Genomic DNA, 18,044 nt, shown 5'->3' with positions numbered 1-18,044 from the left:
AAACATGAGGATTCTCAGGCAACTTATAATTTGCAGTCTTTTTCCTCTGTTTTCCAAGTGGATTTATGGAGGTTTATTCACAACAGACATCAGAGAGAATGATACCTCCAGGAAGTGTGAATCACTCTGAACCTAAAAATATGCGTACGATGTCTGAGTGTTCAGGTTGGACAGAGGTACGACTTCAAGGAGGAGAGACGTTTTTTGATGCGAGGTTCCGACAGGTGGCTGAAACTTAATCTTGAAGCCGTTGATGCAGAACCAGCTGTCGATCGTGTTGGTGAGCGGCCAAACCACAGTAACTAACCCCACGTCCCCCCTGTCCCTTCCACCTTAAGAAGTATCACATCTCTTCCTCCTCAATGGATGGCTGGAATGTCCAAGCTACAGGCTTTAGTTTGCAGTTGTTGTTCTGAAAATGTGAATAATTCTGTGGATATAGAATAATGAATATAAGACCCCCCCCCCCCAACATGTTTTTGGAAGTGAGATAAAAATGGATTCATGCTGCTGTAAGCTTTTTACACGGCAGCACAGACAATTTGACTTTGAAGGTAGTTTCCAGGTAGAGCCAGATGGTCAGGTGTGTACCTGGCAAAGCTTCTGTTTGTGTGTGTGTGTGTGTGTTTGAACAGACTGAACACTTTTCTGTTTTCTGTTGTATTTCAGGGGAAGAATTTTACGAGACGTCTCCGTACGAGCCGATCCATTTCTCAGAGGAATACCGACATGCGTCCATCATCTCAGGTAATGCTGCAGAGTGTGTGTGTGTGTGTGTGTGTTTGTGTGTGTGTGTTTTACAGAAGACTGACACACACTTATCAAGGTTACAGCAGCAGTGAGTGAGTCTCTGGGATGTGCTGGGGGGGATTACCAGGAAGAATACAAATCTGTGTGGTTCCCCCTGCTGATTAAGATGAACTGAACAGCTCTCCCCACCGCTCGGCCCGCTCACTCCATCTGTGAATGCGTGAATGAATGCATGTCTTTGTAATTACAACTCTGTGTGTGTGTGTGTGTGTGTGTGTGAGAGTGGGAGAGGCTGTGTGAAGCGATCCTTTCATGAAACCTATTTTCCTCCCAAAATTCGTATTTGCCACAACACATTTCTCATTATTTAAAGGGCACACAGATAACCTTTCTTCATTTCTCCATTATGTGTGGGACCAGAGAGACACATTATCCAGGCCTGTATTATTGGCTGATTTTAGCTTGTCACATACAGACTGAGGACAAGTGTGGCAGTAATGTGATGTGATGTTCCACCACGAGCCTCCAGAACCTCTTCAGTGTTCCTTGTCATACATTCTAATAACTGAACCTGCATACTGGAGGGATGAACAGTGGTCAGTGAGGACATGCCCTCAGTTGGTGTTTTGCTTGGAGCTCTTTGTAACACATCCATGCATATTCTTCTTAAACCCTTAAAGACCAGTAGAAACCTACAGGACTAATATGACTTAGAGACATCAAAACTCCAGGACTCTGAATCTCCTCATGACTGCTAAAACTTCCAAAACTACACATAGAGCATTCTCAGTGCATTAGAACATCCAGAGGGAGAAGAACTACTTCTCAGTGATCCCTAAAGGTCTTTAGGTTCACGTTTAAACCTAGAACCTAAAACCTTGTCATTAACCACTAAAACTTCCAAAGAACCTCTATTACCTTCTGAGGGACCACTAGAACCTTCTTAATGACTACTAAACCATTTAAACTTTGTACCCAAGAACCTAAAGAACCTGTGGAACTCCTCAACCACGAAACCCTAAAAGATCCTGAAAATACTGTCAGCATCACGTCATAAACACGGCGAAAACACTCACGTACAAACACTTACATGAAAAATTACTGGCACCTAAAGATGTTTCACTACATTTCACCCCCCCCCCCCCCACACACACACACACACACACACACTCTATCAGCAGTCTTCTGATTGGTCATACTACATTAGACCTGCTGTACAACACACACACACACACACACTTTCTCTGACTGTGTCGGCTTCACACATGTTTCTGAGGAGTGTTTAAATGTCAGAAGCCCTGAGCAATACATCGTCATTTACACTTTGTGTGTGTGTGTGTGTGTGTGTGTGTGTGTGTGTGTGTGTGGTCAAACAGCTGTGAAATAGACTCGCAGCTCTGTAAATTGGGTTCTGCTCTCTCAGATTAACACAACACAAGTACAAACATGGTCAAAGCAGGAGAGCTGCAACCAATGCAACTTCAAAAGGACTTTCTTTCTCTCTATCTCACACACACACACACACACACACACACACAAGCAGAGAGTGTGGCTGTGCAGGTGGTGTGTAACATTTCAATTATTTCCAATATCCGACCTATAACACCGCTGGAAAACATCACATCAATCTCTACATGTGCAGGATTCATGTAGGACTGGAGATGTGTGTGTGTGTGTGTTATTGTGCATGGTCAGTGTGTGTCTGTTTGTTAAAGCTGTGTGTCTCAAATCACCTGTCTACTGCAATCTGAAGGCGTGATGTGAAGATCCTCAGTCGGAGAGCCTCCGAATGCTCCGAGCAGATAAAGACGGAACAAGAAAGAGGGAGAGAGCAGTTGGTGGGGGGGGGCTTGTGGAGGGAGGGAGAGATAAGAGGATAATACAGAAGTGTGTTAAATAGCAGTGGCAGAAGAAAGAGCACTGGAACATTAAAGTATGTTTCAGACAAGAGTGTCACAAATTGATTGGAGGGGAAGGCTAGGCGTGACAGAGTGTTTGTGAATATGGAGTTGAGTGTGTGTGTGTGTGTTTTCATGGCAAAAGGCCTCCAAAAGTAGTTAACTGTTTACAGACTTTAAAGCTTCAGCGTGAACACGACCTTCATATTTATTAGAATGACAGTGTATGAACTCGGCTCAGTTTTACAGTGAGTCTTTATCACTTCATCTCTCTGCACCTTCTTCATTCGTGTTGTCGTTTTCAGAGGAACAGCTGTAAAAAGCCTTTAGCATTTAGCAGCTAAAGAGCCAGAGGTTTCCCTCAGCAGGTGGAGGAGACTGAGACTGAGCTCCTACATTCAGTAACTCAATTTCAATATTTCAATATTTACTTCTCTCTGTCTGAATTCATCAGGTTTGTATTTGTTTGTACCTTTTTATTTCCTGCTTCTGAGTTTGTCTTTAATCAGACACAATCATGTTACTGCTGATGACCGGGCTCATCACCACACTGCTCTGAACAAGAGGCTCTTCTCCCTCATTTCTCATCTCGGCCGTCATCTTTTTAAAGCTGAAATCTGCATCCATTAGATTCCTCAGTGACTATCTGGTTTCAACCAGAGCTCAAAGTCTGTCGGACACCGTTCAGACACTCGTCTGTCCACGTCACGTCCAGGCTTCAGACAGATTTCACTGTCCTGTCCTCAATTTCAGCTCCAACACCATCACAGGAGAGAGAAGGAGGAGAGGAGAGGAGAAGGGAGGGGAAGATGAGAAGGGGGAGAAAAAAGGAAATGACAACTAAAGAAGGAAAGGAAAAAAGAAAGGAGAGGAAGGGCCAAAAAGAGAGGAGACACAAGGAGGTGAAATAAGAAAAGAGGAGAGGAGGGAAAAGGGTGTAAAAGACTGTAGGAGACAATGGGAGGAGAGAAGAAGAGAAGGAAAGGAAAAGAGGAGATGAGAGGAAACCAGCAGGAGATGAAAGGAGTTAAGATGAGGAGAAAAGACGGGAGAAGAAGAAAAGAGAAGAAGAAATGTGAGACGAGAGCTCGGAGAAGCAGAAAGCAGAGGAGAGTTGAGGGAGGCAGAAAAGGAGAGGAGATAATCTATCCACAGGGGAGAGGACGGTAAGACGTTTCCTCCTGACACAGCTTCATCTGAGTGTGTGTGTGTGTGTGTGTGTGTGTGTCAGGATCAGGTTCAGATGTACAGAACATGAAGAGTCGTGTGTGTGATGGTTTAATGTCTCTTCACCTGTGGCCTGAGGATGATGACGTCAGACATTTTGTGTGAGGAAACACTGAGGAGTCTGAACACACAACATGGAACCGGATCAGGAACCGGATCAGGAACCAGATCAGGAGTCAGATCAGGAACTGGATCAGGAACCGGAGCTGGTCCACTCTGCTGCAGTAGAAGATGGAAAACCGTCGCCTGGTTTGATGAATCTCAGTCATCGTTCCACCTGCTGAGCTGAGTCACTGCAGAGGCCTCCACAGTCACCACATCTGGATCCAGTAGAGTCCACATCTGGATCCAGTAGAGTCCACATCTGGGAGACTGGCAGCAGCTGTCTGCACAGATACACAGACATGTTTAGTGTCGATTATCTCAGACGTGTTGCTGCAGTTTGAACATTTTGAATGAAAGATTTTCTCAGAGAGCTTTGATTTTGACTTTAATGGGCTAGATTAGGATTAGCACCAGGATTAGGATTTGGATTAGTACTTGGATTAGGATTAGCCCGATGCTACATGATCCAGCTTGAATGCAGTTTCTGCTCCATGCAGTTATGTTGTGTTTCTTTGGAGAGAAACCTGATAGATGGAGCGTTCATTCATCAGTAACACAGCATCAAGTTTCAGCATCTGCAGGAAGGTTTGCAGGATTTAAGCTTAGGTTAGTTTAGGCTTCAGACTGAAGTTCAGTTCAGGTTTGGAGATTTTTTGCACAAATTAAAATGATATAAACAACACAAAGAGACAGAAAAGTAGATTAGAGGACTCAGTCTGTGAATGCCTTTCAAAGTAAAACATGGATCTTACTTTGAAAAGAATCCTTTAAAGCAGGTGGGTTTAGACTGGACGAGAGGAGGGTGGTTGTAGAAATATCAGGTGCAGGATTAAATCAGAGAACTGAAGGTCCACAGTCCCACTCCTTTAAGACGTATTTAATCAGGAAATGACTCCATAAAACTTCAGGACTTGGCTGAAGCTGAATGTGCTGTGACAGAGGTCATAAAGCAGCTGCAGTGAGGACTGGTTATCTACAGTCCAGATCTCCAGTACCAACACATGAAACTCTGCAGTGTCATGTGATCTGATGTGTTAACTCTCTGAATCCAGGACGCTGGGCTCAGATGTAACAGTGATGTAAACACACACGCTCACAGAGAGGCTGCTGCAGGTCCTGTAGTGTGTGTGAGTCGTTGTGTGTTTCTACCACTGCCTTCGGTTGTTCTCCGTGTCTTCCCTCGTTCTTTTCACTTTCTCTCTCTCTGTCACAACCCGGCCTCTTTTCTCTCTCTCTCTCTCTCTCTCTCTCTTCTCCGATTCCCCCGCTCACTCTCTCACGCCCACTTCCTCCCTCCAGTTCTGCTTTTGACCTTGTTAGATCATGTCTCAGTGGTGTGTGTGTGTGTGTGTGTGTGTGAGACAGGAGAACGGACACTGGAGCACACAGCGTTTTAATAAAACATTATGAGAGTGAGTGGTGTGTGTGTGTGTGTGTGTGTGTGTGTGTGTGTGTGTGTGTGTGTGTACACCCCAGGGCAGGGCTTTGTGTGTATATCCTGTTGAGGCTGTGTGTGAGAAAGATAACAGGACAACCCAGGGCAACTCTCTAATTGGCCCGCACTCCTGCCCCGGATACTTGCTCTCTTTCTCTCTATATATATCTGTTCTCTTTCAAACGCTGCTCTCCTATCGCTGCTCCTTCTTCTCCTTCTTCTTCTTCTCCTTCTTCTCTGCTGTGAGTGAGTGCGAGCCAGGCGATGCATTAAAGACAGGGAGGGTGTGACGGTGCCTCAGGTTGAGGAGGTTAAACAGTGAGACTGACTCTGATGAAAATACGACACAGTTGTGTTTCCAGATCGCGTCAACACACGATCACATCTTCATCTTCAACACTGATGCTTCCAGAAGTCTGGGGGGGGGCATATGCTTCTCTCTGTGCTTATTGTTAATTAATGAGTTTTTTCAGAGCTGACATTGTTCAAGTGAAGCTGTACGATCAGATTAAGAGGAACTTCACACTAAATCCAGGTTTTTCAAGTAGTAATAGTGATCTGAGCAGAGAGGCCAGGAGCTGTAGCTGTAGCAGAGACTTTTCATAGTGAGCCGTAGTTTCCAGTGTTGATCTGACTGTGGCCTCCTGCTGCTGAAGCCTCTCTGACATGAACCTCCTCTTCCGGCTGTTTTATTCATCTTATATGTTGCTCCGTTTACACTCGCACAGTATAAATGAACTGAGTGAGTTACCCTGAAGTTCAGTTTTTAATCAGCTCAGTGTCAGGCTGTACAGGGGCTGTGTCTCAGAAACTTCCTGTCATCAGTCTGAAGATATGAAGAGGACAAGATCAGATTTTCAGAATTTGTTTTTACAGAAGCAAATCCTGAGTAATGTTAAGAAACTGTAGGAATATCTGTTACCCTCTGAGGTGTTTTTACTGTCGACCACTTCGATCTCCATTAGCATTTGTCAGTTGCACCACGACAGAGAAAACCTGCACGTGACCCGGGTCGGCTTCTCTGCCGGGCTAACTGCAGGATCACGGCTGGGGGTTAGCCCGGATCTACTAACAAGCGTTTGGTCGTCAGTGTCTGACGTCATCCTGTCAGTGCTTCAGCTGCACCTGGTGACCTCTTCTAAAGTTAACAGAGGTTATTCAAGAAGCTTGTGGAAAACAGAACATTGACTCAGCAACTGTTCACGCTCCAGCTCGACGAGCGCTGCACCAGTCACACACACCAGAGGAAATAATGTGTGTGGTGTGTTAGTGGTGTGGCACCAGTCCAGGGTGGAGTATGTTCTGTGCAGCCGGCTGAGTCTGTCATCCACTGTGTGAATCAGGACTGTTGTGTTGGTTGTGCTGGTCTGATGGATGTGGTCAGTGCGGGAGGGTGTCACTCTGTCCATCAGTCTTGATGCTCAGTAGCTGTGGTTGTTACACAGACAACAGTGAATCTCATGACGACAGATGAACTCCGAGGCTGATATACTCTCATTAACCCTTCACCAGACGAGAGCTGCTGCAGCCGGAGTCAAGTCTTTACTCTGCCTCAAACTGTAACACTACAGAGCTGCACAGAGCATTAAGCCAAGTGTGCTTCCAGCGGTGGAGGCCTGCCTCATTTCACACAATCAATAAGCCTGGATGTGAGGAGGTGAGAGCTGCTCCTCAGAGACCAAACATGCTCATTTAACTGACTGCATTAAGGCAGGAAACACTCGAGTGGCCAGGGGAGTTTATTTATGGGCGGGCAGCACATGCCTCGTGCGCGCCCCTGAACGCATCGTCCAACGTTCTGCATAACAAGTGCTTCACAAACCTCAGCGGTGCTCGGCTACCTTCATTTAGATTTCTGGACATATGCAGTTAAATCTCTGCATTGTCCTACTTCAAAGCTGGCTGTGTTGGGATGTGGAGAATGAGAATGTTACGGCTGTCCTGTAGGAATACCAGCCCATTGTTACTTAATCTTCTCCCTCTGTCAGGGATGAAGATGTCTGGCGTTTCCACCAGATTCAGATGGAAGTGGATGATTTTAAACTGTTTATATTATAACTTTAAATTAAACAAATCCATGCGAGTGTAGTTCAGCTGCTGGTAGAGCCTGTGGGGAACTCCAGGCCTCAGTCATTTACGTCATGTAGGTCATATACAGATATTCAGACGTTCACCACAGGTTAACTTTAGTATTACGATGCTTTACTCTGAAGGACTTTGTGTTACTAAAAACAACAGGGGATTATTAAATAAGATTAAATGTGAGGTAAAATAAAGGTTCCCTGTAGAGTTCTGCAAGGACCTTTGTGTTGAATGTGTTAAATACATTTACATCTCAAAAGCTTCTTTAATATTTTAAGTTCCTGCATCAAACAGCCATGTTTGTTTGCCAGCAGTCTTCTACCTTGTGTCCTTTGTTGGTGATTTAAAAACACATCATAACATTTCCTCACAGCTCTGCTGGTGATCAGAGTCCAGTGTACAAACAGTTGTTATAACGTAATGAGTGAGTGTGCCTCATTTCTGTTCAGCTCTGGTGTCAGGTGTTTGCAGAGTTCTACCTGCCAGGAACTGCATCCCTGTTGTGCACAGCAGAAACTACCGGTGTTATGACGAGTTAACGCCGGCTGACAACACTGTCAGCAGCCCGACAGGAGGGACACTGCACACCCTCCACAGTCCAGACATATACCAGGTTTTTACCTGATCTGTCATCTGTCAAACAATATCAGTATTGGTGCTAGAAGCTTGGTGTGCCAGTGACTGCTCGCAGGACTAATTGGCTAGCTGCTGTAGCTGAAGAGCTAATGGCTAATGGACTAGCCAACCAGGACCATGCTAGTGCTTTAGTGCAGTTTATTCAAAGACGCATTTATACCTTTGACTAATGACAGGTTTGTCCATTTACACCTCTAAGGTCAGGACTGTTTCCTTCTGCACTGTGACGTTCTTTCCTTAACTCTCTCTGAAACTTTTCCACAGATGAAGTGGAACATCCAGGTTTCTATTCTCCTCAGGTACAGGTTGGATTCATCGTGTTGAACCCATCAGTTTACAGATGTGTGTGCAGCTGAGGAGGCATGTTGAGCAGGCTTCGCTGTAACTGTGCATGTGCAAGGTCAGCTCATTTGTCTGATCTGACAGGAAGCTGCTGCTAAAGACGCTGTGCGCCCAAAAGTATGATGGAAGTTTACTGTTTGTGACTAAACAAATTACAGCTCATCCTCCTCCTCTGCAGATACCAGTTACTTCAGCCTCTCCTGTCTCCTCCTCGTCTCTGTCTGTCAGGTGTTTTCTGCACTGTCGGGTAAAGTGAAAAGTTTTGAAATGGTCGACAGTCGAGTGGAGGGCTCCAACATCAGGTCTGAGGAAACTTTTCAGGCTCCTCTCTGCATGGAAATGAAGGGGACATTGTGTGTATGTTTCACTGTGACCTGCAACGTGAAGAATCAGGGTCATTGTCCCATTAATCTGACTGGAGAGTGTTTAACACAAGTGCGGCGTTGAGTTGATTTGCATGTTGAATTGAGACCTTGCCTGTGGTGAAGACTTTCATAAAGCCTCGACTGCACAGACTCAGCTGAACGTGTCTCAGTCACCAAAGAAATCCACAGTATCTGGTTTCATTCAGCAGAGACTCCTCAATAGAAAATCAGCCTTTCCTGGAAACATACTGCTACAATACTGCTTATCTATACAGGTCAGTGTGTGTGTGTGTGTGTGTGTGTGTGTGTGTTTGTGGTACGCTGCCAGCAGACATCTGAGTTCTCAGAAAACATGCTCCATTAGAGCAGACTTTGTCAGTGATAATAAAATACTCTAAAGCAGTACAGTACTTCCCATCCTGTAAACTCCTACTTGTAGATTACACAGACAGACTGAATGTGTGTGTGTGTGTGTGTGTGTGTGTGTGTGTGTGTGTGTTGTCAGTGTTTGTGTTTAGTCAGATGAGCACCAAGGTTATCTGCAGGGGAAACAACACAGTGTGAAGCTCTAAGCGAACACACTGATGCTGCACACAAACACCATGATGCCTTCACACACACACGTTATCATGGCCATATTCATATTTAATTATATGTGACATCACAGACGGAGGTGATGACAGCTCACAGTCGTGGCCTCTCTGTCACCTCTCCCTCTCTCTTATTGTAATCATACCCAGCACATTAGTTCAAGGAGACAGAAAGAGATGTGTGTGTGTTCACTGCTGCAGCACTTCCTGTGTTTTCTAAACAACCACAGGCAGAGGAGGAAGTGGCTGTTCGCCCTGATGGACTGTCAGACCACGTATCACTGTCATGGACAGCTCCAGAATCTGATCCTGCTCAGACATTTCACTCAGTCAGTCTCACAGGAAGAAGGTTAAAAATATGGACGTATGGGCTGAAAAAACTGACATCAGGCAGGTGTAAAAACCATGATTCACACTGACAGAGGAGGTTGAACTGAAGTGATGTTAGAGAGAGACTGTACGTATAAAACAGTAGTTCAGTGTCTCCAGAGGAGCTGCTACATTAGCACCTGCTAGCATACCAGACCGTTTAGTTGAGTTGCATTGTGGGTTGCACCCTTTTTCTTCTTTCTTCTTCCTCTCTTCATCTCTTCTCTCTCTCTTCATCTCTTCCTCTCTTCATCTCTTCATCTCTTCATCTCTTCCTCTCTCCTCTCTTCTCTTCTCTCTTCATCTCTTCATCTCTTCATCTCTTCCTCTCTTGTGTGTTAGAGCTGATTGAACAGAGTTGGTCTGTTTTTCCTAGCAGTATAACGTCATGGTTTCTGATTTGATTAAGCTCTGCTGTATCACATTTGTAATATCACATTTCTCTGACATTTTTTCTCAGACCAGAAGTTGTTACTGTTTTACTGCTAAAAGTTTACAGCTTTAAAGAGCTTTCTCAGGCCGGGGCTACAGCTGTCTGCCCCATTACATGTGTGTAATCGGACGTGTTGGATTGGTTTAGTTGTGTCCACATGCGTGTGTTCACACTTGACATTGTGATGTGACATTCACACATGATTGGATCTCACTGTAGCGTAGCGAGGCTGCCTTCCTTTCTGTAAAGGTGTCAGACACCATCTCCCGTCTGTTGTGTTGGAGAAGAAGCAGCAGCAGAGAAAGATGTTTCACCCAGACACTGTGCTACTGCAGCTGAAGAGGAAACATGGTTCTGGGTTGGTTGTCAGCTTCCAGCCACAGTCTGAACACATGCAGGTTAATCTGTGACTGTAAATTCCTTGTAGGTGTGAATGGTGAACGTTTTAGTTTGACACTGATCTGTTGATAGAAGTGGAGAGAGTTCCTCCTGTGCAGGACAAAGAAACATGAAGATACTCTGCAGCTTTTACAGACTTTATCATGTTTCTGGACTGTCAAGACTTCCAACAAACGTCTTTCTAGACGATCGTCGGTCTCAGGAGTCGCACTCTCCAGCTAAACTTTTATTCATATTAGATCAGAAGGTTGACTGTTTTGGATCAGGACCATCGGTATTTTCAGGAAGTAGTTTGGGAAGATGTTATTTCAGTATGTGAGATACATTTAATCATAATTTAGATCAATAAAAGTATCAGATCAGACTCTGTATCAACAGATTAGGGCCAAACAGTTTGATCAGAACATCCAGATATGTTCAGTAAAATGTCTCCTCCTTACACTAAAACCACTGGCTCCACTGGTTTATAGTTCCCCACTTGGATTTGATTCCAACTCCTTCACCAAATACTGAGTTTAAAAGGATCTGAACCAGAGTGGAGAGGTGTACATATCTCCATAACCAGGCATTCAGAGGAAGCCCAGGAGCTCGTCAGCTGACCATCTGTCCCTGTAATGTTTGTATCTGTTACACGTTTTCATCTGTTCTCTGTCAGGTTATTACAGCCCACTTAAGCTCCACTTAAGATTTTATCAGCTCATAGTCACACCAGCCTGTTATCAGTAAACACCACCATCACATGTCCACAGCTGCACTGACTCAGGATCAGCTGATCAGCCAGTGTCCATGTGTCTCAGGCACTTAGAGTGAGATCCCATCTGTGGTAATATCTCCATATATCTAACAGCTGTGCACGTGAATGAAGCCACATCCTGCTTCATGCTTTTACATTAACACAATGACTGCACCACAACTGTAATGAGATTATAAATGTATTCCTCATGCAGTCTTAATTCACTGATGTGTTGTAGAGGTCACAGTCTACCAGGACTGTTAATGAGAGAGACTCTGAGGGAGATACCTGAATAAGTGATGCTACAGACAATGGACAGATGTAGAAGACTTGTGTAAGAACAGAAAGTGCTTCTGGCAGCGAGAAGACCAACCACAGGGCGAGTGTCAGGGATCAAGGACACCAGTTCAACTTAGTCTGGTTTTCTTGGGATTTCCTGCTTCACTGAGTCCAGAGTCGGCTGTCCTGATAACTGGAATCAAGAGACTGTAACAAAACACCAAAGGTCGTCTGTGCAGCAACTTATTACGACCCATAGTTGTATTTTATTGTTTGGCGACCTCTTGTGGCCTTAATAATGTATTAATAATGACCAGAGCAGGAGGAGGAAGTCAGGTGACGTAGTATAAAGGTTGGCGTGGAAACAGTTGGGTCAATAAAACCCAAGACTTCAATGTAGAAGATCTACTGTAACCATGACAACGAAGGTCCTCGACTCTAAGGAAGTGTTTATCTTAACCCAAACCGCTGATCCAAACCAAACTGTGACCGTTCCATGAACTGTCCAACCACAACGATCAAAGTCCGGTACACCTGCCACCGTTATTTCAGGAGACGATACGAGTCGTATCAGAGGGCAGGAACAAACGATCTTTATGGTCGTCAGCTGACTCTGTTCACTCCTATCCAGCTACTTTTCTTTAACCGATTGGGAATCAGCCATGTCAGTGAAAGTCATGCTGTTTGGAGAAGCTTGATGTTGATGTAATACAGTGATTATAGGTCAACTCATCCACTGAGCCCAAACACAGGTGTCTGGAAATGTTCAGTTATCCTTCTCTCTCTTCTAAACCTTCTCTTGTATTTTCTTCTCTCTTTGTTCAGATTCATCTTTGTCAAAGATGAGCCCCTGCTCTGAAGCGGGGAAACCCTGTAACCCCTGCCTGGACGCAGCGAAGGCATGTAACCTCAACGAGACATGTAAACGTTTACGCTCTGCCTACAACTCCATCTGCAGCAAGGCCACGCCCCCGCAGCCCTCTCTGGCCAATCAGGAGCCGTGCAGCCGGAAGAGGTGTCAGAAGGTGGGTACAGTAATGTCTTAACAGAGCGGACAGAAGAAAATATCAGTGACGTCGCCTCATAGTTGTTCAACAAGACTTCTGCTCTACGTCCACTTATTAGCTTTCTCCAAAGCTTTCACCTCTACTGCATGGTCCTCCCCAGGTCTAGAGTAAAGTTTGGTGGTTTGATAACTCCATCTGCTGATGTGGACTTGAATGCTCTAAAAGGGAAACAGAGGCAACTAAAGGAGTGACCTGAGATGACATGCCATTTTTAGAGGTGATGAGATCATGAGGCGAAGCTCTGCACAGTGAAATAATATCACAACACTAACACTGATAATGTGTGCAGGCTGTATCTGGAAAAGCTAAACACTTATTAAGGCTAAAAGGTTATTAACATTTCATTTTCTTCTCCTCTTCCCCGTTCCTACTCATGGCTAAATGTTGAAGTTGTTACTGTGGCTGCTAAAAGCTGTAAATGTAATTTATTTTCCTCGTCTTTGCTTTTACATAATCACTCCGTGGTCGCAGGAAACCAGGTTTTAAAGCTTTGACCTTTGCACTGTTAATTTCTGGTTCCTGGTAATGTATTGTGATCTGGTGAGTTGGCTCTCACTGCTATGGAAGACTTAAAATGCCTGAATAAAACAAATCAAACTAAAATATAGTGAAATATAATATGTTGTCATATGTATTTCCTTTATTTTCTGTGTCTTAAGTAAATGACACACATAATAAAAACTTACCTTTCTGAATTAGTAACTAAATAAATGAGGTGAATCCAATGTCTGAGTTTGATTGCAAGTCTGAGTCGTCAATGCTCAAGTCCAAGTTAAGCTACGAGTCTTTGGCTCAGAAAATTCATCCCTCCTGTCCTGTAGTCTCACATTCAGCCGTCTCCATTAAACCAGTCAGTGTTTACTGTAACTAACACCAATTAACTGTCAACATTTACTGAGAATTCTGCCAAGAAAATCCCTCTAACAGGACATTCACAACAACGTACTGAAAACCAGGGACAGTTTTAAAACGTCATGTAAATGTCCTTCGATGTAATGTGAGTGACAAGCTGTTGAGTTATACCTGCAGTGCAGATACAGGCCCACAGAGCCTGTTCACCCTCAGTATTGGCAGTTTGATTTCGCTGCTTTCTTTTCTTAAATCTTCTTTAAGGTTGAATGTCTAACAGTGTAAATGACAATATAAAGACAGATGTATTTTTACCATATTTTTCATTCTGTGTGTCTCAGGCTCTGCGTCAGTTTTTCGAGCGGGTATCATGGGAGCTGAGTTACCCCCTGCTGTTTTGCTCCTGCCCCGACCAGGCGTGTGCCGAGCGTCGCCGCCGCACCATCGTCCCCTCCTGCTCCCACCAGGAGAGGCACAAACCCAGCTGCCTGGAGCTCCGACACACCTGCCGCTCCGACGCTCTCTGCAGGTGAGCAGGGTGGAACTCAGCAGCCACTCAGGTGTGATCGTGACCTGCCGTGTTTTTTGTTTTTTATTTTTTTAAATGTTTTTATCCATACACATTCACTCCAGAAGACTTTTCAGCTTGATGCAGCTTGTTTCACTGATTATTATCCAGCGAGAGGAGGAACTAATCAGTGAAATCAGCTGCTGAAGTGTTTAATTGGAAAGAAATCCTGCCGACACTTGGGTCAAAATTACACATTTGATTGATAACTACTGGCTTTAAAGGTTAGAGAAGCTTGAAGTAGGGGAAATGAATGAATAACACTCTCGCCCACTTCCTCTGTGACAGCAGTCGAGGTGCCCTTGAGAAAGGAGCAGTGACTGATTGGGTGACTTTCCCTGGATAAATATATGTTGAATACAGTGATGGAGGCAGAAAGAGAAGGTTTCTGAAGATCAGGGGGGAGGAAGTTCAGAGGAAGGTTACTGTTGGTGCAGAGAGGGAAAGAGCAGTGTATGAAACAGGGAGTCGACAACCAGGACCACAGCCTGATATTTTATACACTGACAAGATCTCTGTTAGATGAGAAGATCTGCTGTTTGATTTCTTCCTGCAGATGTTTTTCTACGTTCAGTTTAAAGAACAGTTACATGTTTTATTTTGGCGGCCTGGCTCTGTTCCTGTGATGCTCAGGAACAAATCTGAGCATCTCCCTGTCTGTGGGCTCCGACAGAGCCTGAGATACACAACAGGTCAGGGCTGATCATTCTGGATGGAGCTGGAGCAGCTGATCAACAGAAAATTAACCAGCAGCCATTTTGATTCCTGAGTGACCTGCTTCCAGCCTCTGAAATGTGCTTTTCATATCATATGATGATGAACTTTCTGTTTGTTGGATAAAACAAGATGTGACCTAATGGGAATTTAACATGTAGGTGAATTGATAATGAAGTGAATCATCAGTTTGTGGCCTGATAGTGTGTAAACTGTGGAGCAGAGAACTGAGCAGACATTTAAAAAGTCTAAACTCATCATTCACTCAGTCTGCAGGTCACACTGTATCACTTCCTTCCACTTCCCAATCTGCTGCACATTTGCAGTAGTTTCAGTATTTCGCAGCCTGGCGGTCGAGGCCGAGGTCGCGGAGCTGCTCTGAATCTTTCTCTTTCTAAAGTGTCTTCAGTAATTAGGCAGCTACGTGGGAATGATGTTTCTCTTCCTCACAGCGTACAGTTATTTTTCTGAGAGCAGCTCACACCCTGAGTGAGTGTTTCTGTCTGTAGCAGCACAGACGACAGCTTTAATGGATTCCTTTCAAAACGCTCAGATGTACATCAGCATGTAAATACCCACATGTCTGTGTGTGTGTGGGTGGTGAGGTCAAACTGTATGATTCCTCTACGTCTGATCTAAGTGTATTTTGTGTACTTTAGAGTGTGTGTGTGTGTGTGTGTGTGAAGTGTGTAAGTGTGTTTGTTTATTGTGTCTGTGAAGCTGCTGCAGGTCAGCAGCAGAGCTCAGTCTTCAGCATCAAGGTTAAACACTTATAACAAGCTTAAAGAGAGGAGCTGCTGGAACACTGTTGGACTCATAATGGACATGAAATCAGGAAATCACAGTGTGGTCTGGACGGGGCAGAGCGCTGTGACGTGAACACACAGCAACAGTTAATCAGAACAGTAATGACAGAAACAGGCTGCTGAAGCTGTTTCCATGACCACATCTGCTCTGAGTCTCTCACATCCTAACTGGTCACATCGTGTTAGACTGTAACTAATGAATAATGTGCAAACACAGGACATGACCCAGCGGATTAATGATGCTCTGACTTCTCTGTCATAAACAGCACAAGTTCTAACTGACTGTCTCCTGTGTGTCGAGGTGTGTGTGGTTATTTGTTGTTACCTGACAATACAGAGCTGCAGGAACGAGTCATGAAACCAGGAAGTGAGTTAGCACATTAGCACATTAGCTAAATGAAATGACCAGTTGGAAGCTTAGTGGTGGAGACGTTGGACGTCATGTGACCGTGGTGTAGTTGGTTTATAGCCTAACATTAGCTTCTTACTTCAGTCAGTGAAGATGATCTGCAGCCTTTTACCTGCTGAACAGAAGAACAGTCTCACAGAGCTCGTAGCGTGGCTGGAGACTCTTAATGAACTCTGTAGAGCTGTGTGCAGCGGAGAACGTCACCAACACGCCCCCTCGCTCGCTGTCAGTTCTCCGGACAATGACCTGCTCTCACTCTGATGTTACACAGACTTTATACCAGGAGGCTGCAGGATAAAGAACATTTCATGTCTGGTCTCTGCAGGGTGACGTCTAGAAAGGTTGTGGTCTGCAGTAACTGTGTGGAATCACATTTAAACAAATCTGCATATAAAACAGAGACAACGTGAACCAGCCATCTCTGAGCTCAGTCGTCTGATGTCTGCTCAGCACCTGCACCGCCGGTTGTTTCTCTTCCTGTCATGTCAGTTTTCTGAATCCAAAGGACTGAAGTGACTGTTTGTCACAGCTGATTCTCATACAAACAACAGGAGGAAAATCTGGTCTCAGATTCAACATGTGCAGTTTTGTCTGCAGCTCTTTTATCTGTTGAACCGAAACTGTGGGTGAAAATGCAAAACACTCTAATTAAACTATTTGTTGTTCTGTTTTTATGTCTTTAAGCAGCTCTGGAGAATAATGAACAGCTCATTTCCATTTTTCTCTTTACTTTTTATTTCCTGTGGCAGCCTCATTATATTATTTACTCTTCAGCTTCTTTTTACAGAAAAAACACAAAACCTTTAACATGTTTGGAGACATAAACTCAGGTGAAAATCAGTTTAGAATGAGAGTTTTGGGATGGTTCTGGGTACCTTTGCTGAATAAAACTTTAAAAAGCAGAGTTTTCTAAAGCCTGTGTGGGAGCAGCATCACAGCGACGACTGGTGCAGAAGCAACAGGCAGCTAAGCCTCAGACAGGCTGAGTGATGGGAGGGAAATCACCTTACAGGAGCTCAGCCTCGTCCAGGCTTCACTTCACTCTCTCTTCACTCTGTCTTTGTTGTCTGGAGCCAAAAGCAGCTCACAGAGCAGAGGAGGCTGTTGTTTACATGTGTCAGTGTTTACCAGTTTATCTCTGAGCATGTTGGAGCAGAGAGAGGGGCTGAGCCTGGAGTGGAAGACAAAGTCTGAAAAAATACAAGACAGCTAAAGACAGAAAACACACTGTATACAGGTGATGGTTGTGATGATTCACACTGATGTCTAACTATTGAAGGTTCTAACTAAACACAGAAATCTGATTTACATTTGCAGTTTCTCATGTTTCAGGTGCTTTTATCCAAAGAGCCTCAGAGTGAGAGACGCTAAAGCTTCAGACCTTGAAATAAGAACTAAGAACTAAATCTGTTCAATGAGACAAAGAGCAGGAGATCAATTAAAGAAGTGCACTGAAAGCTCACAGAGTCAGAGGTGTTAGGAGAGGACGAGCTCTCTGAGGAGATGAGTCTTCAGAGACTGTTGAAGACAGAGAAGGACACTCCTGCTCTGAACCACAGACCAGATCAGTCTGGACTGAGAGGACCTTGTGATGCCAGACAACGATCCTTAAGGGAACACAGAGTCTGAGAGGGAGCAGAAGCCTGAAGGACTGAGTTCAATGTTTAGAGGGACCTCCACTGATTTTCTGCATCAGCATGTGCAGAGGCAGCGCTGTAATTCAGGCTGGGGGAGGCTGAGCATGAAAATAATCTGCTGAAGCTTTTTGTGCATTTCTCATACACACTGGTTGGTTTTTCTCTTGACCCTGAAATACAGTCCCACAGTGATGATGTGTTTCTGTAGTCCAGCCCTGAAGTTAGCATCAGCCTGGTTCCTCCACAAAAAGCCAACGGCCCTGACAACCTCTGTAGTCTCATTTAGACACTCGTTAGCAACCGCCTTTTTTAAGACACGTAAAAGCTTCAAACATCAGGAGTGGGGGATTT

At 44.6% G+C, this 18,044-nt stretch overlaps 1 protein-coding gene across 1 annotated transcript in view; it reads left to right on the top strand.

Moving 5' to 3' along the window:
- The window catches only part of gfra2b (GDNF family receptor alpha 2b), a 72,592-nt gene that overhangs the window by 32,150 nt on the left and 22,398 nt on the right, over window positions 1-18,044 (top strand). Inside the window, exons 3-5 of the mRNA XM_018694976.2 lie at window positions 670-747; window positions 12,469-12,668; window positions 13,901-14,088. Of these exons, the coding sequence (XP_018550492.1) occupies window positions 670-747; window positions 12,469-12,668; window positions 13,901-14,088 (466 nt within the window). The remainder of the gene's footprint in view (window positions 1-669; window positions 748-12,468; window positions 12,669-13,900; window positions 14,089-18,044) is intronic.

This window comes from Lates calcarifer, linkage group LG9, assembly GCF_001640805.2.
Source record: "Lates calcarifer isolate ASB-BC8 linkage group LG9, TLL_Latcal_v3, whole genome shotgun sequence".
In the NCBI taxonomy this organism is placed as follows: Eukaryota; Metazoa; Chordata; class Actinopteri; family Centropomidae; genus Lates; species Lates calcarifer.
Note: the sequence above shows the minus strand (reverse complement) of the source record. Positions and strands in the feature narration are given on the sequence as shown.